This window comes from Aspergillus melleus (assembly GCF_016097325.1).
Source record: "Aspergillus melleus strain CBS 546.65 chromosome Unknown contig4, whole genome shotgun sequence".
Lineage (NCBI taxonomy): Eukaryota > Fungi > Ascomycota > Eurotiomycetes > Eurotiales > Aspergillaceae > Aspergillus > Aspergillus melleus.
In genome coordinates this window covers 2,258,611-2,284,477 of record NW_025763373.1, presented here as the reverse complement: position 1 = coordinate 2,284,477, position 25,867 = coordinate 2,258,611, and the positions used below count along the sequence as shown (strand labels likewise).

At 47.7% G+C, this 25,867-nt stretch overlaps 2 protein-coding genes across 2 annotated transcripts; one reads left to right on the top strand and one right to left on the bottom strand.

Moving 5' to 3' along the window:
• Window positions 1-1,773: 1,773 nt before the first annotated feature.
• Window positions 1,774-2,345, bottom strand: LDX57_007700 (uncharacterized protein; the record flags this gene model as incomplete). Its single annotated transcript, XM_046089417.1, has 2 exons — window positions 1,774-1,960; window positions 2,011-2,345. 2 exons carry the CDS (start codon window positions 2,343-2,345, stop codon window positions 1,774-1,776), a joined length of 522 nt encoding a protein of 173 aa, XP_045945387.1.
• An 842-nt stretch (window positions 2,346-3,187) lies between these two features.
• On the top strand, window positions 3,188-3,586 carry LDX57_007699 (uncharacterized protein; the record flags this gene model as incomplete). Its single annotated transcript, XM_046089416.1, has 1 exon — window positions 3,188-3,586. One exon carries the CDS (start codon window positions 3,188-3,190, stop codon window positions 3,584-3,586), a length of 399 nt encoding a protein of 132 aa, XP_045945386.1.
• Between the last annotated feature and the right edge of the window lie 22,281 nt (window positions 3,587-25,867).

Genomic DNA, 25,867 nt, shown 5'->3' with positions numbered 1-25,867 from the left:
AGAATCAGTGAGCTTTAGAATATTAATTTAGCTGGGATATTTATGCTTTAACGTTCTGAATATATAAAGCTAACATAATCAATTAAACGAGGTTGATGTCATGTTGAGATCATAGATAAACCAGACGAAAGCGGATATTACGTGTAGACTCAGGAAACAGAATATATAATCAGAGATATGCTTGAAGCAAACTTTATGACTTACAAATCCATATTGGGGAAGGAATATATAGTGAGGGGAATAGATCCCCAGCCTGCTCTTCCGCGTAATGGAAGTACACATTAATATTTCTAAGGATAGGACTACAGTGAGCCTCTTCTTACCCATGCCTGTCTCCACTCCTTTTCCGCTCAATACGAGTTGAGTGAATTAAGTGATATTTACCTCTAAAATTCAATTTGTCTCTAACCATAGATTTCCTAGCCGAATTGCCGCCTTTTAATTATTCCGGACACTGGTTCTGTGGGCGCACCAGTAGCAAACGGTCCGTGGAATTGACGGGAACTGGTCGTTCTTTAAAGTCTTTCTTATCCCAAGAAAAGGTGCTTGCTTATAGTGTCACTTGACGCCGACTCTAAGAGGCTTGATGGAATTTATAGATCATATTGAAGTGCATAGTTAATATTATTGATATAGAGTCATAGGCTTGCGGATTGGCTGCAGCAAGTCCCCGCTTAGGCTATGTATCTCCTAAGGCACGCTCTCCTAAGGGCAAGGATTGTCATTATTTATGCCCCGTTGAAGGTGGAGGGTGTACTATGCCCATCTTCGACGTCCACAAGCCGTGCAATCCTTCGAACTCATCACTTACTCTAGCATCTCCTTTTGTCTGGTATGTGAAATACCCATGGACGGGGTAGGATATTTGGCGGACACTATGTACCCTGCGTATCTCCCGCTGCCCAAGGCTCGTTCATGTTTTCAGGTACCCCTGCCCGCCCCATCACTTGCGTGTATGTTTGCGCTGATGCTGGTCGCCGCTTCGCATTTGAAAGAATTGTTTCCCGGCTTTCGTAGGATAAGTAAGTTGCGCATGGATTGCCAGTTCATCGCGATCTCTTCACCGGCTGGCACCAACAACCAGTTGCAGGGAAGAGGGTTCTTTCCTCACACTAGACGTACTCTCTGTAATCTAGGTGACAAGCTGTAGAAGGGATTCTGAACACTTCGGCTGCATCAATGAGATGTACCGATAGGAAAACCTTATTTAGGCCTTTGTACCGAACCTAAGCCAAATAACGAGCCCAGTCTTCAGTGTTCTAGAAATAATCATCCCGTAGAGACTCGTACATTGAGACGCTAAGCTATACCGTGTGCAAATAACCGTGTCTTCTGGTCGGAAGATGGCTGCAATTAAAGATAACCGGCCGAACGACAGCATTTCTGACGGTCCCCTAGCCTTACTCCACCTTGTCCGGGCAATTGCCAAGGTAGTGGTGAATGGTGTCGGGCGTGATTCGTGTATCTGTAATGTCTTACTATCCACATAATATTCTCGCATCATTCCTTTGATTGTTGGATATCGTGTTTGGTTGGTCTTTTCTTGCCAGCGTGATCAATGTTCCTGGCCAAAAAAAAAATAAAATAAATAAATAAATAAAAAGAAAAAGTACTGGAGTCGAGCAAGTGTAGATGGTCAGGAGCAGAGAAACACTTGATCTTATAAAGAGCGGACTCACCTGAAAATATTGAAAGCGCCCGGGTATGTCCTTCCATGGCGTGACCGTGTTCGTCGACGAGATAGCCCGGTCATTTTATAGTTAACATGCCTCATCAGGATGGTGAATAGCGGTTAGGTTCTCTTCTTGACCGTTGAGATCGACGGGGTGGCACCGACAAATCCTCGGCGCTGCACTGTGATGGGATCTCGACGGTCCTTCCCGCCCCTCGGACCTCCGACGGTCCGCGGTCTGCGGCCTTGCCCGAGGTGTATACGGTATTGTACCGTCGTTTTTCTCGACTATGGGATCGTTAGCCATAAGTTAGGCGGTAAGGGCAGACAGTACTTACCAGACAGGGCAGTATGAGTTGCCTCTTGGCAGAGACTGAAGCCAGGACTCCATACAGGACAAGTGGATATGTGTTTTACATCGTTCGCAAGTCAAACTCACGGGCTCCTCCGGGGATTGTATCTCTGTGCAGATACAGCATGCCTGCCTTGGCTGTTCCTGCCCAATGGACCGGAGGATCAACGATGCATCCGTGCCGTTTGGGGCGTTTGATGGCCCTAGGTTGACTTCAGCAGGCTGGCTGGGGGTGACGTTGAATGGCACATCCCTCCGCCGCAGCACTTCGACGCTCATCCGTTGGGTTTCGGGCCGAGGAGGCTCGCTATCGATCGTCATGGGACTGGGCGGTTCGAGGGCGAGATCAACAGGGTCATGACGGGACCCGGTAGCGTGGTGATCGGGGACGAAGACGGTTGACCGTCGACGTCGATATTCGCGGAGCCATGCGTCGAGGAGTGCCGGCGCCTGGTTTTGATGATTTCTCTGGCATAATAATAAGTGCGAAACCTTGCTTAACTTCTTCCGGAGGTCGCTCAGGCTAGGGCCGTATTAGGCCACGTCATCTAGAAATGCGAGGGCAAGATCCCTGGAGCCTTTTGCGACCTGATTGTTGCACTTCTTTTTATCTTTTCGAAGTCCGATACATGTGGTGACAATCTTGGGGTCAGGAATGCCACAAACATCAATCGGATCCCATGCCAATGCCATTGTAAAATATTGTCGGAACAGATGAAGTTGTGGTATTCCTAGACAAGGACAACCATTTCGTCGACATCAATAACCTCAGTTTTATGTAGAGAGTCATCTCTGGGAGGAGGACGGAATATATAATTTGGCCAAGGTTCTTTGTTTTCTGTGTGGAAATAAAATGCCCACGCCATGGCTCTAGGGAAGACGGTACGAGGATCGCCAGAGCGGACGGGTTCCTAGGAGCAAAGTAATGGCTCTGTGAAATGCTGTGGCTAATCTCAAAGCTGAAGTAAAGGGTCCTGGGGTATCACGGCCTCCTGTGAGAGACAAGAGCGTCCTTGCGTTTGCCCAGCCCATGGTGAATTTCTTTGACGTCTACAATGGCCGGTTCCAATGCAAATTGGTCCAACATAAAATGACATTCCATCACGCTACGCCATGCTCTAAATAAATATCGCTCCTGTGGCTGACTATTCGAGCTTCTCATCATGCCCTCCGTGCAGGATCCTCTCAACCCGATCAATCCTTTACACCATGAACGATGTATCGCTTCCTCACCTGATGGCGTGTGTCCGGGGCAGATCGACTTCACCAAGCGGAACTTTGCGGAATTAGAGCTCTTCTTGGCGAAACAGGCGTCAAACCCGAAAAACCGGGCGATAGGCTTCAGGAATGCAGCCAAGCTGATGATATGCGGCAACCATGAGGATACTTTACAAGAGGCTGGAAGGGTTGCTCGTCAGTGGGAAGAAGCAGCGCAGAATTCCAACCCTACCATGCATTCCGTCGCCAGAAGGCAAGTCTCGTCATACAATCAGACTTCACAGGAGTCAGTATCCATCGGCGTTATGACTGAAAGCTGTACGCGCCATTCAACGGTCATCTAAATTTCAATGACGCTGCTACCCCACCACATCTAATTCGAAGCCCACATGCATGGCCGATTCGCCTCAATCAGCCCTTCTTACTTCTTCTACCGAACATCAGCGTTTCATCAAGCAAAGGCTGCCATATCTATATGTCGTCATCGTTTGACCACCGCCTTTGCAATGAACCAAGTGTGCTGGGGCTTTGGATATAGAATCACTGAAAGGCTATTGCGATCGATCAAAAAGCTGCAGCATAACCCGACATTCCTAGTGCTCCTTTCCACAGCGGCCATGGCCAAGCCACTTATTACGATCTCATGGGCGCAGTTCAAGTTTGAAGAGCCTTGCGGGGCGTTTGGAATGGACATACGGAGGCATTCCTCCATTAGGATACCGTGCCCCCTGGCCAGTTGGATAGTCTAATGAGGTGGCAAACCGAGCAGAGAGTCTTTGTTGTTATTCCGATATATACTGTAAATAGCTCCACCTAGCGGGTGGGAGTAAACTGGGCACGGAGAAATCTGTTACCATTTGTTATAAATGCACTGGCTCAAAGGGGAATCATATTTCGCAACCTGTTTCATTTTTACCCGATCTATGTAAGACAAAGTCCTGAGTATACTGTATATCGCCCCTGGCTTTTGAATTTATGCCAACAGAGAATCTTCTTCAAGTTACACAAAGAGTCGAGCGTTCGTGGCTTTCCCCAGCCCCTCTTTGGGAGAGTAAAATCGTCGCATATGGTACTTATTTTAGTGCAGAAGCACAGGTAGCAGGTTAATAGTTTTCCGAACCCCTCATACTAGAGGGTGAGCCAGCAACATAGTAAATACAGGACATTTATTCACAGGAAGCCTCGCCTCCTTCCCTCTCCTGCCCCCGGCCTTCTGTCCACCGTACCGTGCGAATGTTCACCGCCGCAAGAGCGTAATTCCCGGCTAAGCCGCGGTGCTAGCGATATCTGGAATCCGAACAGACATACCAAGTAGCATGCTTTGATTTGTTGGGCAGGCTAGTTGGGCGATGGAGCATGTGAACGCCGTCGGCGTTCATGTTCCATATCCGCGTCCCTCCCCGCTCGGTATGCTAAGGGTTGTGGCTCAAGTTGCTCCTTATTCTCCGGTAGTGTCGATCGAGGTAAACCGTTCTCTTCCAAAGCAGCCTGAAGCCATAGGGAGAGCAATCGTGCACGACAGATACACCTCGGCCGCTTCATGTTTCAAAGGCAAGTTTTGGCAGCCGGGTTGGTTCGGTAGTGGTATAGTAGAGTAACAGCAGAAGTGTGTGAATGAGAACCAGAGTCGGAGTTGGCCGGTGAGTGTCAACGGTCTCTTAATGTTGCAGTGTAATATTAGACGAACATGGATCTGAGGTCCTTTCTACCTGCAGCGGAGCCGTTCTAGATTTCCTTTATAACAATGGTAGCTTCCGTCCGATGCCAACACCCTTCAATATCTATCGAAAATTGAGCATCGTGCAGTACGAAGCCTTTCGTCAGGAACGTCTCCCCAAACACAAGCGTTAATTTTCTTGCCGTCGCAGTGCGTTGGGCTGTGGGCTTAGGCGACTAAACGGGAAGGACCCATACTTCCCGGACAGGCCGCATGTCTAGCAGCACTCTATTAGCGTTTGTGGGAGCCTTACGTCGCCAAAGATGCCGAAAATCAGCAGCTCGACAAAGGAAGCCAGCAGTTAAATAATTCCAATGCCAGCCTCTTGGATGAGAAAAAGCAGACAGAGCGCCGTTCCTTGGAGACTGAAGTGCTGGTGTCATGCAACAATGAAGGGCATCAAAAGATCGAAAAAGGCGTCACTGAGGTCCTGAAATGCTGTAAATATCCTATAGTCGATTCGGCTGACATTGGCTCGCATAACCAGGATAGTCAGCATATTGGCAGATCGCACCAGATTTGAAGAGGGACGGAGACTGCGGAGATTTGTGAATGTCGGGATGGAGTGGACTCAGCGTTGCAATTCATGGCGGATGAACATCATGAGGAATGAGGTCCTATACAAGTACTTTGATGGCCACTGTGTCGCACGTCATGGAAATACATCACAGGTGCCTCAAGAAACAATCTCCACCCTTCTACGGGACACTTGCAACCTTTTGCCTCAGTAGTCTCGTATTTTCGTTATTGAGGACTTCGCTAATAACCCGGATATGCAGATGCGTGGTTGTTCATTGCCTGCCAGTCACTCCAACCGCCTTCATTACTGGAGATATTCGACAAATGTATGGTAGTCATCAGAATTCCGCGTACGGTTTGCTCTCCTAATTGGGGGAGAAGTTGGGAAACCCCTTGCGGCATCCACCTCCGAGTAGCGAGGCATTTTCAACCCATGGCGGACCGACAACGCGATTGTTAGGAGCATTTGTGCCTGCACGAAGGCTCTTAGCAAGAAACAGCGGGCAGGACGGGGCATAATACCTCTTGGGATAAGGCCCAAGCACGACATAACACTCCTATCGCCGCAACAGTTAGCAGAAGGCCGGAGAAACCAAACATGCCGTAGACTGCACAAACGAGACGTCGCTGAGATTGGGAGTTCCCGACAGTGTGTTGGGCTAAACGGAGGTAACCGGCGGCGACGCTCATATAGTCCACGGCGGAGAGAATCGGCGTGGCATAGTGGGCCGGCTCATAAGCCAGCTGACTGACGACGATGACCGCCACCTTAGTGATATAAAGAGCGCATAATAAGGCATAAAATATCCTGGCCCCAGACAAGGGTTGTGGTACATCAGAGAATATGAAGTGAAGTCGAAGATACTAATGGTTCGTTAGCGATGATCCATGGATATACCTTACCTGTCCTCGTGCATAGCCACTCACTTCCAAAAGTGGAGGGCAAAAGCCCGCTATAGATGTAATGGTCTCTGCACCTGGCACAGAATTATCAGCGGTGGTTTCCTGTAGCCTTAATTGATGAGAACTCAACCGAGTAAATGATATTGGCTCCAACGGAGCGCTACCACTGCAGCGAGGAAGGCCGCAAGCATCGCCGAGGATGTGGCATCTAGGCATTGATAGAACGGGTGCTGTTGGAACGTGCGACTGGACAACACGGCACGGGTCGTCGCCAAAAACAACAGTATCGTAGCCAAGACGGCGTGGACGGTATTTGGAACAGCCATATGCGGTGGACTAAGTTACGAACTCCGCCAGTTAACTGCCGAGTAGACTCTGATTTCACCTTTCTGAACCAGGGCCTCCTTTATATCCGCCATTTGTCTCCGCTGGCTTTTATCCTGGAATGACTAGCATTACTGTACTTTCGAAATCCTACCATACCTTTCCAGACATAGCCCAGTCTAACTCATTTCTAACGCTAAATTCCTTGAGCATTCCACGTAGCATACTGAAAATACATCTCCGGTCATAGGGCTCTTGGAGATCCTGGGATCTACATGTCAACTCACAGGAACAACAGGAGTTGTTACCGGACAAATAAGCAGCCACAACGAACATCGCTCTAACGTCAAGAATTAGTCCTCTGAGGGGGCTGAAGTTCATCGGCCCATCACTGAGCATCCACAGTGGATCAAGGCAATTTTTGATGGTCCCCTGTCGTAGCGTTTTTATGTCATGCGATGACAAACATTTAGATTCTTTTTACAGGCAGTAAGTCAAATATGTCACAAAGCCTTCTGAAGAGAGAGAGAAACCAAAATCATCTACTCATATGCTTAGCCCCAATGAAAAGCTCCTCTGAGCTAAATGAAAGCAGCAGCTCTGACGAGGAGTTTCTGGTGGCACCTCCTTTCACGACTATAGGGAAGTCCATACCATCCATATCATGGCTGAATAGGCAGCTGGAGAAGGGCGGCGATAGCTCTGGCATGAGAGGTAAAAAACATCACTCGAGGGGCGAACAACCGCATGAAACCAGAAATGCTCTGGGCCAGGATAATCCCCATTCTGCGGATTCTGTCCGTCAGGCTCCCAGCGAGAGTGAACGAACCGCCCGGTGAGTGCCAACAATACTCCGTCGTATGCATTCCCTAATCAATGCCCTGCCCGTCTTAGCGATAGGTTTCATAATGGTACTCTAGTTCCTAGAAGGCATTCTACTAGAGCGGTTACGCGCTCACATGTCAGCGCGTATATCGATTTTACTACTGACGCGCCAAAGCTGACACACCAGCTTGAACGAGCTAGAAGTCGACGACGCTTGCTGGATCAGACGAACCAACAGTGCAGTAGGGAGTACAGGGCACTTTCTCGCGAAATAGAAGAGCTCTTAGCTCTAGTATCTCCCGCCCAACCCATGCAACAGCCGAGAAAAAGAAGACGATTGAGGAATCAGTCCCATTCCTGACTCTGTTGCAAGGGTCAGCTCGCTATTGTGTTTTCTGTATTTATCGAGACGTCTTGCGGCTCCTGTCCTCTGTTTTGTGGCCCGAAGATACATCTTAGGAATTTCTGGCATATCCTGAAGATAGCGGACCTGGTTCTAGATGATTAGCGGATCCAAATCGAGCTTGTGATACTGCAGGTTGATGACATATTGTAGCCATTTGTTGGATAGTCAATAAATTGTAAAGGCAGAGATCCATCTGCGATAACGTGAGTGTAGTATAGTTAACGGAAGTGACAGCATCTCCTGATACATGCGCCGGTTAGTTTTTCTCTAGTTCGGAAACATCTCGCCCGCGTGTTAAGAAAGAGGCCCCTCAGTTTCTTGTCTATCACTTTCCTAGATCCCAGTCATTCTGCCGCCGGTCAGGGTCCAAAGATAGATCGAGTAAGATGGAACAGACCACCCGCATTAATGCCCATTAAGTCTGCTTACTCCAACTTCCCTGTTGCAAGCATCTAATTTAGGGCTCTCAGAAGGCACCGCAGACGGGATACAAATACACCCTGCTCCCCAGGCTACCTACCCCGACTAGCAGAATGCCTCCAGCGACATCCCTCTGGTATGGCCATATCGCCCACATATCGCAGACTGATTGGTATGGAATATGCACCGCAATCGCCCTGGCAAGTTGGCTCGTACGGTGGCTCCTTGGCTACTCGCCCTCGAGACCATTCTGTCACTTCGATATGCTCACATTCAACAGGGTTCCATGGTCACACTTCTGCTCAGTGAACATCCTGCCACTGGCCTTGCGAGCTCGATCCTGGGTCACTGTGCGCCGACGTGCTGCCAAACTCGCGGTCGCGGTTACTAATCTCATTTCTTTGTAGACAGGTTTAACCTTCGGCCTTCCCGCGTATCTTCTGGGATTGATTGGTCGGCGGTAGCATGGATGCATCGATGAATTGGCCGGATGGTCGTCATCCACCCCGCTCCATGGAGCTATTGCTATCCTAAATGATGACCAACCAGTGCCAGCCATACGACAGCATTACGTTCCTTCTAGTGAGATATCACTCACTATCTCTGGAAATATCCAGTGTGGCATATTCCCCCATACCAATCATGTATCTAATCAGAAACAAGCAGCATGTTTCATGATCTTGATCTTTCCCGTGACGCTGCATGTGGTTGTTCGCCGTCACCCGCAGCTGGCGATGAAGTGTCACTATCACTCGGGGTCAACCGGTCTGGCTTCGATGTCTGCCATGTCTAGATGCGTCGATCAAAATACCTCCGATACTTGGTGGCTGCAGCGTCACTGTTAGTCGCCCTGACTGCGGATCCCTTGACTGTCCCTCTAATAAGGCGCGGGGGATGCCCCTGGCCTTCTATTGTCGTATTCCCGGGTCATGAGCTGCTGAGGATGGACATCACCGTTCCCTCTCGGTGGAAGGTTGAGCTGGGACAATATGTGTACCTTTGGCTCCCACATGCAGGCTTGTGCATTGCCGGCCAACTGCTGCTTTTCTACATCGCATCCTGGAAAGACGCCAGGGCCGGAGGGTTCACCAACGCAAACCCAGGGACCGTAGCACTTCACGGGCCTGGAGTGCACATTAGGAGAGGTAGATACATTGGCTACAGTCACGAGCTCCTGTACGCTACATGTGCTAGTCCGCCCACAGTCTTCTGCATTTGCAGTTGCGCTTTATAAAGCCAAACGACTTTACAACGTGCGAAAGACCGCGCCCGTGCTAGGGCCATACGGGAGACCGCCTGGTCTCGCTCATTTCCGGACCGTGCTTCTCATTGTAGAGGATGTCGAGATTGTACGAGTATTCTCGCTTACCCAGACACGTGTCCTAGCGAGTGAACAGCACCACGCCGTGGTACGGAAGCTCATCGTTGTCTGGAAAACGGAAGACCTTGGTACCGCGCTTTCGCAGCAATTCGTCGTTGTCTCCCATAGAACGGTGGACTGAGCTAACAATGTCTAGACAATCGCCGTTGAGTGAACATGCAACATTTGCTTGACCTCGATCGCCAAGAAGCCAAGGTACTGCGACAGTCGAGCAGACAGCCGTTCGTAAGCTGACCGTGATATATCCTCCACTTCTCCCTCTACCACCGCCAAACCTGCAAGAATGAGCCCTTTCATAAACCCGGTACTAGACTCCGATCCCTTGAAGGGTCTCTGGATGTGGCGCAGACTATGAGGGAGTGCCTAAATACACGTCAAGTGAGTATGTTTGTAGGCGGTATGAACACTCTTCCAAGTCTGGGGATGGCTGATGTTTCCGGCCAAGCCATACTAACAGGTCACTCGTCTACAGTGGGTATCCGACAGTCTATCCGCAACCAGGTCAAGGCAATCGTTCAGCCAGACGAGCGATGAGCTCAGGCTCCTGGATATTGACGTTGAGCCGTACAATGAGTGGCTAGACACTGACACAGCGGCCGACGCTGCCGAACCGTCCACGAACCACCTCAAGTGGGTCGTCTCCCGAATATTTGAGAGCCGTGGCCATTCCAAAAGACAGATCTGCGGATGGCCGCTTATTTGACGATTACTTATGCATATTGATCGATTCGATAATCTCCCTGCTTTTATCCTACGGACGTTCTATTACTAACATGGCTGACATCTGTTTCTTGCGCGATAACGGTCACCCCTGGTCCATCGCATGGCCCCAGCCAGGTAGCTCCGGAATCGGGCCCAGGATACTCCATTCTTTCGACATCTTCATGTTTGCGCAGCCCGTCCGACGGCGAGAGCAGACCCCTATGGCAGGATACGCTATGGGGTCATGGTAGTGTCGGCAATGGTAAGACCGTGAACGTGTGCCACCGCAACATTGGCACCGTAGCCGGTCAAACGGCGCAGCCGACGAGGCTATATCCCTGGCGCAACTGCGAGACATAGATGGAGGCAAGCCGATCCTGGAATCATGGGAGGGTGGTTTATGTCTTTCGCTTCGCTGGTTGACGGTGTCATCTCGTATTCGGGTGCTAGATGCGTCAGGCTGGATGTCAGCAGGCACTTCGATGTCTGATTCAGCAGCATATACCTCGAAGCCTGGGAAGTATGCGCCCCAAGTTGACATACAATCCACAACCACGTACCGCTTAGCCAGTTCATAATGTTATTGCGGTGCAGATGGACGCAGCCGATGGCCCCGTCCTTCCGGCTGGGAGCCATTCATATTGGATAATCTGCCGGGGGATCCGTACCTAGACGGCGATTAACCATGTTCGGTCTTATACGGTCATCCTCGCTCAAAGAAATGCTTCGCGTGGGTGTGCAGCCCGGCGCCGTAGCCCGTTATGCAGGCGTGTGACACCTGGCAACCGAGAATACCAGATTTCAGGGTATGTCGAGTAATCTGCGACACATTGTGCAATCCTCAGCTTGGATATTTCTCTGAGGGCCTGTAAGGCAATTATGGTTGATCTTCTGGTGTGGAAGCGGTCAGTTCAGACCATGAATCATTAATCCAGGAAGCGGTTACAGCGGGGGAAAGGAGCCAATAAGGCCCAGTATATTGGGAGTTATCTTGGGATTGACGAAGCTCAGATTAAACGCGGTCCACCGCTGTTTGGCCTCTTCATGTCCGTCTGGTAGTTCTTGTCCCTTGCAACAGCATATTGGCAGGCCAGTGACTTTGTCCTGCGCCATTCAGGACATATCCCTTCAATATTTACGGACAAGGCAGGCGACGAGGCGCTGGGAAACAGAAGGCAACATCGACATGATAGACGGTCTAATCTTAGGGGTTCCAAACGGCGAACAAAGGTGTGCGATAGCATACACCTAGTCAGTGACGCGCAGGATTGCCCGTTCGAACGCGTCTGATTACTGCGTGTTTATGTGAGACGCGCGGCCAGCCAAACAGAAGGCCTCCTTACATAATAATTATGTTGCTTGGCGGGGATACGGACAAGATAACCGATCAGGTAAGATAGCAACAAGCAAGCTTGACGGTATGTTTCTAACCGTCCACCGGTCAACTCTCTCTATTTGCAAAGCCGTCCGTTCTCGACAGTAGCATCGTGTAGTGATTTTTCAAGTTGCAGATAGTTTGGATGGCTGCATCACTGACGGGCAATGGTGTCTAATCGGTCTCGTGAAGCTAATCGCAGCCTTGGAGACACTCGCTTAATACGTATTTAGATCACAATTGGTCTAGTCTTTCACTTTTTCCCCTACGAAAGATTACAAATTTCATCATTTTGTCTCCCGGGAGATAAATGGATGCCCAGTTTACCGGGTAGGCGAGGTTATCTGCGTAGCTATACTGTTAAGCATTCAACACCGACCGGGTATTGGGGAATAAAGGAATAAATTAGAACCAATACGCAAGTCCATGAGACGGGTGGTTTTGGTATCTGGGCATTTGATCGAGGGAATGATGGTTGTAGCTCCCAATACGCTTGGGTTCCATAAAGATAGTCATCATGTGTATAGATATATATATATGCCTTGCTTCCATCTACAGGAGAAGGAGCTCGGACACGCCAACTCCTCCTGAAGTAATTAAAACGCACTGCTGCGTGATATAAGGTAATGGGACGAGCATAAGTTTCTAAATGGACACATTTAACCTATCCCCCCAAATGGAATTCAGATTCGTAATTTTGTTCTGGACGTTGTTCGGATTCTCGGATGGACCTAAATTTGTACTCTCTGGTCAAGTTCCCGAAAAGGATTAGTGGCGCTGCCTTCTGGTTCCAGGACGAGAAAACAATGGTTGAAGCCACGATCGGCGGGCATCTTCCCTCCCGCTTTGCCTGGGCTTTTCTACAATTACCCACGTACAGGCTATGTTACACGACGAATAACCAACGTGATAGCATGGATTACTTGCGGGTTACGGGTAAAGACACAAAACCCAGCAGTCTGTTATTGGTGGCTTCCCGGTGTGAAGGCCGGTCAATGTGGGAATCCGCATGGAACAAATTGGATAAGATCCAGGGGCGTCTCCAAAAAAAGAGTATGATGGGTATGTTTACGAGAGTCTGGCTGTGTCGGTAAAATAAAGGCAAATTGCTTGCTTCTATTTCAGTATGACTAGAAACATTCACCATGCTGGCAGGAATCCAGTAATTAAAGGAAGGATATTTGTGTGCATAGTGAATCATTTCAAATACCGACATAAATCACGCCTAAACACCATTAACCACAACAACCTTGGGCAATTTCCCGGGCAAGGTGGAGCGGGACTAGGGGGATCGTCAGAAATGCCCGTCGTTTGCCCGGTTGTCTTTCCAGTCGTCCTCCGACCATTAGACATGGTTATTCACGCGCGATAGAATAGCCCGCTGGTAATGTAGCTGTAGAATTTACATACGCAGCTCGGTGACTCGACGTGTATCAGCCAAGCGTCCGGAGTTCAGCCAAAGGGGTAAGCCAAGGTGCGTCATCGGAACAGAATGATGCCCAAGCAAGTCGCGTGGAAAAAAAACCATACACATTCACGGTGGAGGAGTTCGGGACAGCAGAATGCCTTGCTCTCTGAGAAAAGCCATTGAAGCTGAAATGATCTCCATTGGCCGCCTAGAATATGGTTTTGAAACAGCTTTGTGAAGACTATAACACCTATCCGGAGCGCTCCGGATTCCTCTTGATCTAGAGCTTGATGCTCAGGGAGCCATTCTTCTAGGCGATCAAATTCCTCGTTCGTCCATGATAGACCTTTCCTTAGGGAATTAGTTATAGCCGATGAAAACCGGCTATAACGCTCGGTCAGCCAAGTGGCCTTCTCACCTGACGGGCAGACAATGGCGTCCGCCTCTGATGGCAAGACCGCCCCACTCTGGGACACGGCCACCGGCGTGCGCTTTAGATGGTGCCCGGCGACACCTGGCGACCGGAGCGACCAGGCTGGCTGCCCCACTTCGTTCCACACTCTCCCTCTCAACACACAACAAACCATTGGTTTATTACCCCGCCTCCTGAAACAGCCGGCCTAAACTAGAGGTGTTGCGCGTTTGTGGCTATTTAGGCAACAGAATAGCCAATTAAAGAAGTCAAAAGTAAAATGTACTAAGCAAAATAGACTGCACTGGAACACGTGATAGGGCAGGTGACGGCTAGTTAGTTAGTTAACGTAATTCCCGGGCGAGTCGCCCACCCCTACCGAGCCGCCCAGCTGGTAAATGTCTCTTTTTCATGCTTATATATCTCCACAACTAGATAAGATAGTAATATATTATGAAGTCCTAAAGGGTAGTTATATTATAAATATTTTATATCTAGCTTTTCTAAATCTTTTTTCTAATATTTATTATATAATACAAGATTCTTTAAAATTACCAAATAATACAGCTACTTGTACTTGTATTTGAGGATTAAGCAGGAAAGACTATCTAAGATTCTAATAGAATACCTTAATACACCTTCTTATCCTGTATATAAGACAATAAGTCCTCATAACCCTTGGTTGTTGAGATATATAAGTATAAAGAAGTAGCATTTTGTATGAAGTATAAGATGGGCCACTCGGGTAGGGGGTGGCCACTCGCCCAGGATTTACGTTACTAATGAGATGCTTACTAAGGCTGTGCAGCCTGACACCAAAGGGCAAGGGAAGAACCCATGTTCCGACATGGCGTCCTCGCGAACTAAGATGCAAGGCTACGGCGGCTAAAGCTACCAACAATGCACTCTACAGGCATCCGTGTTGGACTATGTCACCATCAAGCAAACATTGTTACCATGTCAGCGATATGTCATGGCAGATCAAATTACGCCCCCTGGGAGATTCGTTAGCTCTCCCCTAACACCTCCCCCGACTGACGGGAAAATCGCGTCTACTATACGCTCAATCCTCAACGGATTTCGAAGTCATTACAGAGGATCCCGACCGACTCGTTGGCTTGTTTACTCTCTCAAACACGAAGCGTACGAGGACATACTACAGGTTTTAAAGTCTGATGCGGATCTTGACAGTCGTATCAAATATAAAGTGCGGTTAATTTGGACCCTGTGGGATGGTCTAACCTGTTCTAACTGTCCCTCCAGCTACGATTATGGTCCGCGCTGCTCGCTCTTGACAACCCGGATGCCTACACCCCTCCATGAAATTATTTGCGCAGAAATGGTTAGAGGGATGAATCATCAGCTGGAAACAATCAGTGGTTGCCCGGAGGCCGAATTTGCCCAAAAAATTATAGCATTTCGTTTCGTCGCGAGTCGAATTGCCAGAGGTGATAAATGGAGAGGAGAAGTATATTATACGGGAACCAGATGCATCGTTTGGATATACCAAGGCGCGATTTCTGGGCATCATTGTTGAAATCTGCTACTCTCAAACGCCGTGCCATCAGAGACCTAGTTGTTGACTACATCCTCTGAACTGACGGTAGCATCAACGCCGTAGTATGCTTATATATTGAGTATCGAAAGACAAAAAAGGCAAATATATCCATATGGCGTCCCGCATATCGCGTTGAAAATGAAATTGAGGTGTTTGACGCAACATAAGAAGTTGATGAAGAAGTATGTTTCCTGCCTTTAACGGTTACAACTTGCTTACCCAGCAAGGTTTTCCGAACGGACAACGGACAGGCCTTGGGTGCAACACCTCTACGGCTGAACTTGAAAGATTTTGTGCCAGCCGACCTTACCAATGACTATCCAGACCTAGATCGTCATGAAATTATATATCGTCAAGACAACCCTGTGATTTCCCTTCGCAGGCTGAGTCAAGACGAGAGACCCAAGAGCGACGCATGGGTTCTACCAGCTATATTCGCCCTGGGGTTCAGAAGCGTCGCCGAACCGTAACTCCAGACTCAAACTCACAATCTGAGCAGGGCATTGAATTGAAATCTCCTGTATGGGCATATACTGGTGCTAATCTGACACACGGAAGATGATATCGGAATGTTCCGAGAACAGCCAGATTAGCTAAATTGAACAAGAATGTAACTTTAGCATTCACCCCATACACTAAGTCCACCAATTGCTCATTTGTCTCCAAAGAAGAACTTTCTACTGGCAAGGACCCAACTCAATTCAGAAAAGTATTTCTGTTGTATTTCGTAAGATAAAACCTTAACATTCTATCGCGCTGATAAAGGAATGTCGTTGAATTATGCGCTCTGCGAATTTCGAGTCAGGTGATAGACTCACGTGGGCTATTCGAATCCAGGGTGCTGACTGTTGTGTTTTACCATGTCTTCCACCCGCAGCCGTTTGGGCAGCAACTGCTGCAACGCCTTATTTATCGTCCAACGTGGGTTCATTCAAGAGATTTAGTACACTAACTAGATAAATCCAGCCTATTCTCTGTGAGTAAGATTACTCAATAGCGGGGGTTTCTTTCTGGCGGGGTTTCTTTTCTGCTAATACGTTCACCGCCTGCTGAACAGTGATCTTCCCCGAGGCTAAAATAATTCAGAGACGTCAAAGTCAAGAATGACCGGACCGAAATCATACCCTCTTTTCAGCTACATAGAACCGGAAGCCCAGTTCCGAACTATTGTCAGGGATGCCTCTGGACATGTCGACCCTGAGCGTGCTCTACGGATGGGACGGTCAAATATTTTAGCAATGCCAACCTCGACAGCACCAAGTCTTGCAGCGATAACGGCAGAAATTACTGAGAAACATCTTCCCAAGGTGAGCACTATTTTCCGAGTACGTGCGAGAAGATCCTAAATTGAAAAGATACTCAATCCGACTTCCGAGCATCGTTTCCTTATCGACGACCATACAAATCCACTTCAAGTTAAGCTCCGCAACAAACCTCTCATATTTGTATTGGAAGACGGCAAATTCACCATTGAGGGACTACTATTTGCTATATTCATACCGATATTTGGTCTAGAAGAAGACTCTTGCGTGGCAGTGAGAGAAGGGACAGAAGGACCGCCTGTTCGTGTTGGCAAATGGGACATAGGGAGCATGGTGGTCGTCCCAGGCAGACATCAATTGGTTTATTCTGCGGGAGAGCAAAGACATCGATGCACGTTCCTCTTTCTACCGTATATCAAGGAAGAGGCGGATGCGCGTCATTAGTGGGAATTATACATTGGTGACTTCTGCTTTTGAAAAGAAATGAGTCTCAAATTGGAAGATATTCGCCTAATGGTGCTACAAATTTACAAATTTGACATGCAATGTCAGGTGTACATTAATAAGTTTTTTGCTATTACAAATGGCCAAAAGCTGTACCTAAATCTATCGCAGAGGGAGGTGCCTGTACATATGAATTTTGAGAGTTTTCTGCTGCCATCAGATGCTGTAGACTACTAATATTAGCCTGGCCTTGGTAGTCAAGGGAATTGTTGAAGAAATCGGTTGCGGCCACTAGTGACTGAGCAGAAGGTATTGATTGCGCAGAGAAACCAGTAGTTAGGGGTGACTGTAGGTTCTCGGGACCGCTCAGACTTGGCTGAGCTTGGAGATCAAAGGAGCTGTCAAAAAAGTCCGTTGCGGCCACTAGTGACTGAGCAGAGGGTATTGGTTGCGCAGAGAAACCAGTAGTTAGGGGTGACTGTAGGTTCTCGGGACCGCTCAGACTTGGCTGAGCTTGGAGATCAAAGGAGCTGTCAAAAAAGTCCGTTGCGGCCACTAGTGACTGAGCAGAGGGTATTGGTTGCGCAGAAAGACCAGCAGTTAGGGGTGACTGTAGATTCTCGGGACCGCTGAGAGTAGGCTGGCCTTGGAGATCGAAAGTTCGCTGGGCAATCGAAGCTCCAGAGACAGGGTTACAATACGGCACATTGGCCTTGCTGCCGTGAGGCTGTTGGCTAGTTATTGGTCGGTGCTTCTTCATTGGGCGTGACATTTCCTCATCGCGTTTTCGGCACCGAGGGACAACTAATGGAAGACAGAAGGAAAACGTAGTGTCATTTGGGTTAACAGTGGGCTGCTGCGTATATCGCGTTTGTGCTATCGTGAGTCAGTAGTATTCCAAGCTGTGAAGTGTCCGAACGGGGTGACATACTGCCTTCCTCAGAAGCCGGCACTGGCTGCCCTTTTCCGCGGTAGTAATCCGTAATAGAGCCCCAAGCTTCTTTTAGACGCTGTCTAATGCGAAACTGAGGTAATGTCTTGATAAATGCATTCAGCGCATCAAACTCAATATTTTCCCAACCTCGAGTCTCATAACTGTAAAGTCAGCACGTCATAAGATTCCGTCAAGGGACACAGGTCTTTTACCTGTTGGAATCAATCTGATATAGGGACAGCGTCATTTCAATATTTTCCAACTGACACCATTTCCAACCGTAGCGTGAACAAACGGTGAAGCACTTTCTCAACTGCTTCTGCTGGGAATCATTGGCGCCAGGCCAAAGCTCCGAGGCCAAGCTATTGAGTGAGCGTGTGAGGAGGAGGGATTCTCGCTTGCGGGAGCTGTCTCTGTTTTTCTTTTTGTCTCTTACTCTCTTTGTGCCATGTACGCGAATCCGTTCCTGCTCTTTTTCAACGCTCTGGGACAGAGTTATTAGGATCACTTTTCGCTTGGACTTGTCAACCGTTCCCATCTGGATTAGGTCATTGACACAGCGTTTGATGGTATTCTCCTCGCCTACACCGTCCCAAAATAATTTAGGAAAGTGTGACCATAGTAAAGCGCATTTTTCGAGCTGCATGATACAATCATCCTCTAGTTCCCAAAGTTTTGTGGCCGTCACAAGGCGCTTCACCTGCTTTTCACTGAGAGGCACACCATCGGAGGACTTGAAGTGAGAAAAGAACGCATGGCGTTTAGGTACCAGTTTATCTGGTCTTTTTTGTCGTCGCTGCCACTCGCTAAGAAGCCTCTGAAGCGAGGAAAATTGATCTGGAGAATTAATAATTTCTCGCAGCTCATCTGCTGTTTTCTGCAGGAGTCATTAGACCACGTATTTTTGACAAGAAGAAACACTCCTTACACTGTCTCCAGCCGCACGAACATGTATCTCGAGTTGAATCAAACTATTGCGTATATTCAAGTTTATTTCGCGAGAAACACTCATCATCGAGTATCCGTTCCACAGTAATACAAGATGGGATAGAGACGTGAGAGGAAGGATAACGCGGGAAAGCCCCTGGAGCGCACTACATGCTCTTCCGCTTGAAAGCAGGCACGCATGCAAAGGTTTGAGACTGACTTGACCACACTAGCCATTAAGTTCCGCCTGACTTCGTCTTACTATATTCGGTAAGGTGCCGACCCCGTAAATCCTACGCAGAGTGGATCTCGAGCAAAATGTTTCTGATTCGTCGCTATATCATGTAATTGGCGAGCTAATGCAACAAGGCTGGTCCTATGCTTGGGGTCATAACTATCGGACCTCACGGCGCATACAGAGTGCATGTTGGAAGCCAGATTCGATAGCAACTTGACCTTTTCCCCAGCCCTTAGTTTACCCCCTGTCAAATATGACGGCAATAATGCTCAGAAAAAAAGTTTTTAACTGATGCAATAGGGATGGCCCTATGCTGGGGTCGCAACTACTGGGTCTTACAATGCGTACCCAGCCATCCAAGCCTGATAGGCGCCCAAAAATTGCTTCCGGTCTAGACCCAGAACCCTTCATCCTCTTGTACCGAATACGACCAGGTCTAGCCCCGGATTACCAGCACTGGTTAGCATAGGCGGATAGACAGCTATGTCTAGGCGCTGGCTAAGTCTAGTACTAAATATTAATTGTGACAGTGACTTGCAGAGGTCGATCGAATTCAAACCCCTTGCAACTGTGCGACGAATGTAAAATTGGAGCCGATGACGAACCCCAGTAAACACGACTGTCTATCAGTAAGATCGCCGTCTTACTGAAAGGCTGGCTCAGGGGATCACTCATTACTTTACTCGACTGCGGAGATAAGTGAAGCCATCACCAAGACCATAAAGATGAAAGCCTTGTCAAAGTCTCACCGCAAGTTACTAAAGGCCAATCCTTCATCTTTGTCAGCTTCCTGCACAAAATAATTATGTTCGGCTCGGAGGTTACTCTCACTACTGTCGAAATCACACGTCCGATCATACCAACTTCTTCACGAGAAACACGAGTCAATGATGTGCTAAGTTGGTTTGTTTCTGATAGCTACATTCCGTTTCATTAACCTCCTACAGTATCTTCGGAACAAGCAGGTGCCTGCGCCAACAGCGTTAAAAACGCAAACCTTCAAAGAACAGATTTAAGGAAAGTAACGATCGACATGAAAACTCGTGTACGTAGCTAATTAAGTCAACGGACAGTAAGTATGTTGGCTTTTTAGTAGGTCTCCTCAATACGGCGTTTTACGGTGAAGGTCCTAGTTGAGTTGGAGGTGTCCAGTATATGTGTACATGGGAGGAATTTAGGCTTGTTACGGGTACGAACCGGCCTATAGTGAAGACTAGAATCAAGATAACGAAGCTGAAGAATCTTAAATGATCTACGTTTATTTAGTGGTAACGATCAGCAACTCTACGCCGAAAATGCATAACGCGCACGGTTATAGATTGAATCTTGCCATATATTACTCTTCGTCCCAGGTCTCAAGATACCTAGACTTGCCCTAGGTGCTCACCGCATGTACACCGAATACCAGCTAATTATGGTCCTTGAAATATTGCTATATCGATTCCGTTTGGGGATCTCTTGCCTATGTAGCCAGATGTTCGAAGAACTTGCAGAAGGTACGCCAACGAATCCAGAATCAACGGCGTATGTCTCCCAGCCCCCGAGTCCAATCAACCAGCTGAGAGCTTTTCAAACTCTCGACCATGAGCACTTCGATATGCAGGAGACCATTCCGAACAAGGATTCTAGCCAGCAAAACGAGCCTTTGAAAAGAATGGCCGAGAGGAATCAAATTGTGAGGAGTGAGTGTTTTCTTTAGTTATTCGAAACGTTGCGTGAACTCATTCTCTTTTTCAGGTAGCTCTTTGGATGATGAAGTCATCTCCCTTCCTGATCCAAGCACGCGCCTATTTACCCATGATGAAATTATTCATGTCTATGAATCTAGGCCCGTTCAGGGTGGCGGTGAAGAGTATAGAATTTGTGTTCGAGACAAGCATAAGGATGAAGTTGAGCTATGGACTCAAGAGGCCGTGAAATCTCGCCCGGACTTTCAACGCCTCCATACTTAAAAAGATCAAATGCATAGGCTTGTCCCTTCTTGTACTTTAGGTAATTAGGCTCGGAGATAGTAGGCAATACGGCTACCTACAGCGATTTACGATATTGGATCGCATGTACAAACAATCTATGGACTGTCTACCAGTATATAATGTGAGGAATTTCCTTCCTTTTGGAGACTTGCTATCGTCTATTCCAAATCAGCTTTTTCTAAAGTTTGAATTGTCAGGATATCTTTGTTACTCGCTTTAATTCCCGTGTGGGATCTTCATTTTATACCGCTGAATGAGGTAAGAGGTGCATGAAGTGTTCGCTGCTACTGCTAATACCACCACGTTACAGAATGTGTTACCAAGGTCGTTATAAATATAGTTGCGGCTTCGAGGAACCCGAACCTCGTCTTATTCCATGTAAACAAGTTTGTTCCTGGATGATTCCAGTCGGTCTATACGAAGTGGGATATGCCTGCGAACAACGGGAATGCGTTTTCTGTAACCCGCCAGCAAAATCACTATAGTATCTATAACTTAGTATGTTTTCTACCAGTCGTACTCAAGCAATCCTGTGGTTAGTAACAGACGACAGCAGACCTACGCAATTCTACGTTGGATCTGGCGACGAATCAGCGTAAATGTGTGTCTACATCGATTCGGTTTATATGCCTATAGCGGGTAAATATCTAATATTGTCACTGCCCTATCGACGGAACCGTTCCCTTAATCCTGTAAAAGTCACTTGAAGACAATCCAGAGAAACTCATACTAAGCGTAAAGACACTCTATCTCCGAGAACATTACAGAACGCATCGACTAAGTAGTCCATTGCAAGAATAAGGCTACTAAGTAACCGGTCTGGTGACTTCTTCCGTCACCTAACGTGGCATGGCCTCCTCAGGGATTCTACCCTAACCACCCCTAATTAGGAATTGTCCTAATCTCGTCGTTGAGGAAGTTTCACCCCTTCCTCTTTTCGACGCATGGTTGGGGGAGATTCTCACTATACTAGTACCTTGGTTCTCTATATTAAACTCCGGGCCCCATTATGTATTGCTTCAGTAAATGCTGGGCGAAGGTGCAAATACAAAAGACGAGACATCTACACCTGCGAAACATTTTTCTTTTCTTTTCTTTTCTTTTCACATATCTCCCACTTGAACACTAAGTAAGTACAGCTCTAGCACTAAGTAAGTATAGCTTAACACTTGACCGCTAAATATCGACCCCTTTAGAGCACCGATGGATCTTCTATCTCTTCTATCTCTTCTATCCACGTTAAACATGGGACAAGGTCCATATGACACTACGGGAGTCAAAAAGCCAGGCGCACCACCACCACCACCTACAACGCGATGAAACATCCATCAGAGAAAAGCAAGGTCAGAGAATTGGGGAGAGACTCTCTCAGGTTCCACTAGGAGGATATATGAGATAAGAAGGAAAATTTGACAATAGTGTATAAGTGTGGGGGGTCACCGCAATGTACGATATGGGATTGTATGTAATGGATTAGAGAGGGTGTACTTGTATTACCGTATCAAAACAATCCACTGGTTCGTGGTCATGGATAACAACGTTCCAGAATAGCAATGATTCCTTATTGGAAGACATACATGTCAAAGATTCTCTTAAGAGCCAGAATGGACCATTATAAGGCTGCTGCCCTCTTTTGTGATTGCTACGGCGTGTACATCCTTAACCTTCTCTCTCTTTCCCCCGCAAGGCCACCTGACAAACTAGCGTGCTCAAATCATGGCGGAGACTAGCTCATTCGAACATCTCCTCTGGCACGATGAAGTTATGGAGTCGACCGGGTACAGGATTGTCAGCACCAGTTCGGCCCTGAAACCTGAGCTTATTGAATCCGTCAAGGAGGCGATAGGACCGGACCAGCTGTCTGGGCAATTATCAGGAGGCTATGCAAATCCTTCTAAGCACTGGGAAGGAGGGAGGTCCGATGCGCTGTTTGATCAGTGCGCAGAGCATGGTCTTGATGTAAGCTGAACCCGGCAAGACCCATGGAACCTAACTGAGTCGGTTGCGATAGGTGGACGCGTTAATTAAAGGTGGCTTACGCAAAGGCTACCAGCAAGTCATACATCAACCGGTCCGAGTCGTCCGGTTCCTACCAAATACACTAACGATGGGTCCCATGAGAGCCCATCCGAGTCCAAACTCCATCTCAATATTCCGGCCCCTTTACGATTCTGTTGGAGCGGAGAATGGAATGTTCAAAATCTACTCGTGCTCCCAGTCCCTTACAAAGGCGGAACTTGAAGGCAGGCCAAGCGAGGTCCGTCTCCACCCCCATCAGGCTCTGATCACTCTTGGCCCTCTTTGGGTGGAACCTGTTCATAGTGGTGGTGGTGTCATTATTTGGAAAGGCTGCTCTGAAAGTCCGGTTGGAACGGACACTTTTGGTGACCATGTTCTACCTTTTATGAGACAACACGAACTGGATTGATACAAATAGGGCCAGGATGGAGCCATAAAGAAAAGAGCACAGGACCGGTAAACCCCTAAATATTATCTTCCTCTCTACTTGAGATCCTTTTTCGTTTCTCTTTGGCTGAGTGCAGTAAATCTTGATCGGACCATTCCTACAATTTCTGAGAAGGCCTGCAACTGCTGGGACTGGAATGCTGCTGACGAAGAATGACAAACATGATGTAAAAGCATTAGGCGCTATAGTTTTTCAGGCCTGCTTTTTTACTAGCATTCGGGTTGCGTAAGAAACATGGTAGTGGGCCAATCGCGGTACTTAATAGTGATGTCTAAAAAATGGTTGTAAAAAGGTGCTCCGATCGAGCCGGTATTTTTGGAACACAAAACGTCCCCTAGACAAAATGGAGGCCGATTTAACGAATAGAGATATTGAGTATATCACTATTATAGGTTTATTTTTAAGTGTTGCCTTACACTTAGGCAGAGGCTTTGGGCCCTTGAATAGGTTTTTCTGCGAAACTCATTATAGCATGGGCGCCTTGACTCGAGTGCTCTAGATTGCAACATCCTGGGCCTGTGGATACAGTACGAGAGCCTGGTATTGTATGAATACTAGCTGACTTCTTGATAGAAAGACAGAACGAGAATGACAGGGTATGCATTCCATTTTTTGGCCTAATCTGGATAGTGAATCATTCCAGGAGGCCGGTGGCTTTTGCTATGCCCTCAATTATCAAGGGGCGGTTAAGCTCGGCCGTTGTCGGTAGGCCTCCAACTGGGCTTGGTATTCGAACTGGTACCGGCTGCTGGGCTATTTATTGAGTTTGACGTACTTCCATTAAACTTGCTAGGATATATTATGCTGCTGACTGTATTATTTAGCCGATAGGAGATAATGGTCAGCAGTAGGTCATTTTCTGTATCGCTATTACGGGAGGGCTAACAGGGTAGGTGTTCGGGATCGATATGGTCCATATGACGGTCGAGTGGTACGTACCATGTTCAATTGCCAAGATAAATCTAACAAACGGAATATAGGGTACCGCCAAACTGTGAGTTCCTACTAAATGATATTACGAAGCCGCACTAGTACACCCCCTTCTCAGGAGTTGGCCTTGTACATGTCGGTGGATTCGGAGGCGGTCCTCAGCCCTTGGCTAGTATCTTGAATGAATCCTATAGGTGCAACTAGTCTAGTTAATTCAATTCGCGGGCTAGCCAGCTTATTCGATGCTGCCCACCAAACGGTGTACTAGCAATACGAAACAGCTCAATTCAGCTCTAGGGCCCTGCGGATAATACTAATCTCCACGTCTTCTACAGAGATAGACGATGCTTATAGACACGATCGTCGCTCACTTGACCTCCCTCTCTGCTACAAGGGCGATCTCGAACACCGGGGGTTTGTTAGTGTGGTGGAGCACGTATACGATTTCGGGCTCCACCGCAACCACACTTCGAGACTGGCAAGGGAAATCATCGCGGTAAGGGGAGAAGGATTTGAAGCATATAGCCTGGAGTTGGTGGTCGCCAGCCTTGAGAAGCGCAAGGAGGAGGATTTGAACGGCTGTGCTGCGGCACGTCAAGAATTGAGGAAAGGCATTGCGGGGTCACTTCAGATGTGAATGTGCTGTATGGTTAGAGAAACACCAAGCTAAGATATCAAAGCCGGGCTACCTCGGAGCCAAAACAAGCTGTGGTCCATTCTACTTTATAGACTGTTACATTTTTCGCGGTTATTGGTATTTCAATACTGGACCTGATTTAAAGAATTGATATTGATTGGGGGCCGTAAAATTAATTAACCTACCCTAAGGCGGCCAAAGTTTGAATCATCCACAACCCGGACACGTAGAGCATAATACCGCTTTCAATGTTACATTTGATAAGCGCCCGCCCCTGCCTAGGGCCTTTGGTAAGTTTGCTGGCGCTTTCAGATAAATACGTTCCCAGTCCGTATTCTGCTTATACGCGGTATGGTGATATGATCATACTATTCTATATAGTCCAGCTATATCATCACGTTCTTCACGACTGATCCTAGACTCATCTTAAAGAACAACGTCAGCTTTATATTTTATTTGATAAGAATATTGGGAGCAACATGGAAAGCATCGAGTGGACAGACATGGCGCAAGAGAGATCAGCGGCTGATGAACAGAAGAATAATATAGGACGTGGCCAGGGCCAGGGAGACGCCAATTCCAAGATTCCAGCAGATGATTCATTCCAGAAGTATAACTTCGCAAATCATAGTACTCAGTTTTTGTGTGCTATGTGCTGCAAAAATCTCCTACCTATTATCTTCCAGCGAAAAGCCATCAATGATGATCTGTTTCCTATATTATATTGTTGTTGTTGTTGCGGACGGGCTAGCAACTACGGATCTTTCGTAAGTGGTGCGGATGTCTACAGAACTCAGCAGCTTACTTAAATCTAGATGCCGAATGTACAAGCAGATCAGATTAAGGAAGCCCGTGATCGTCAT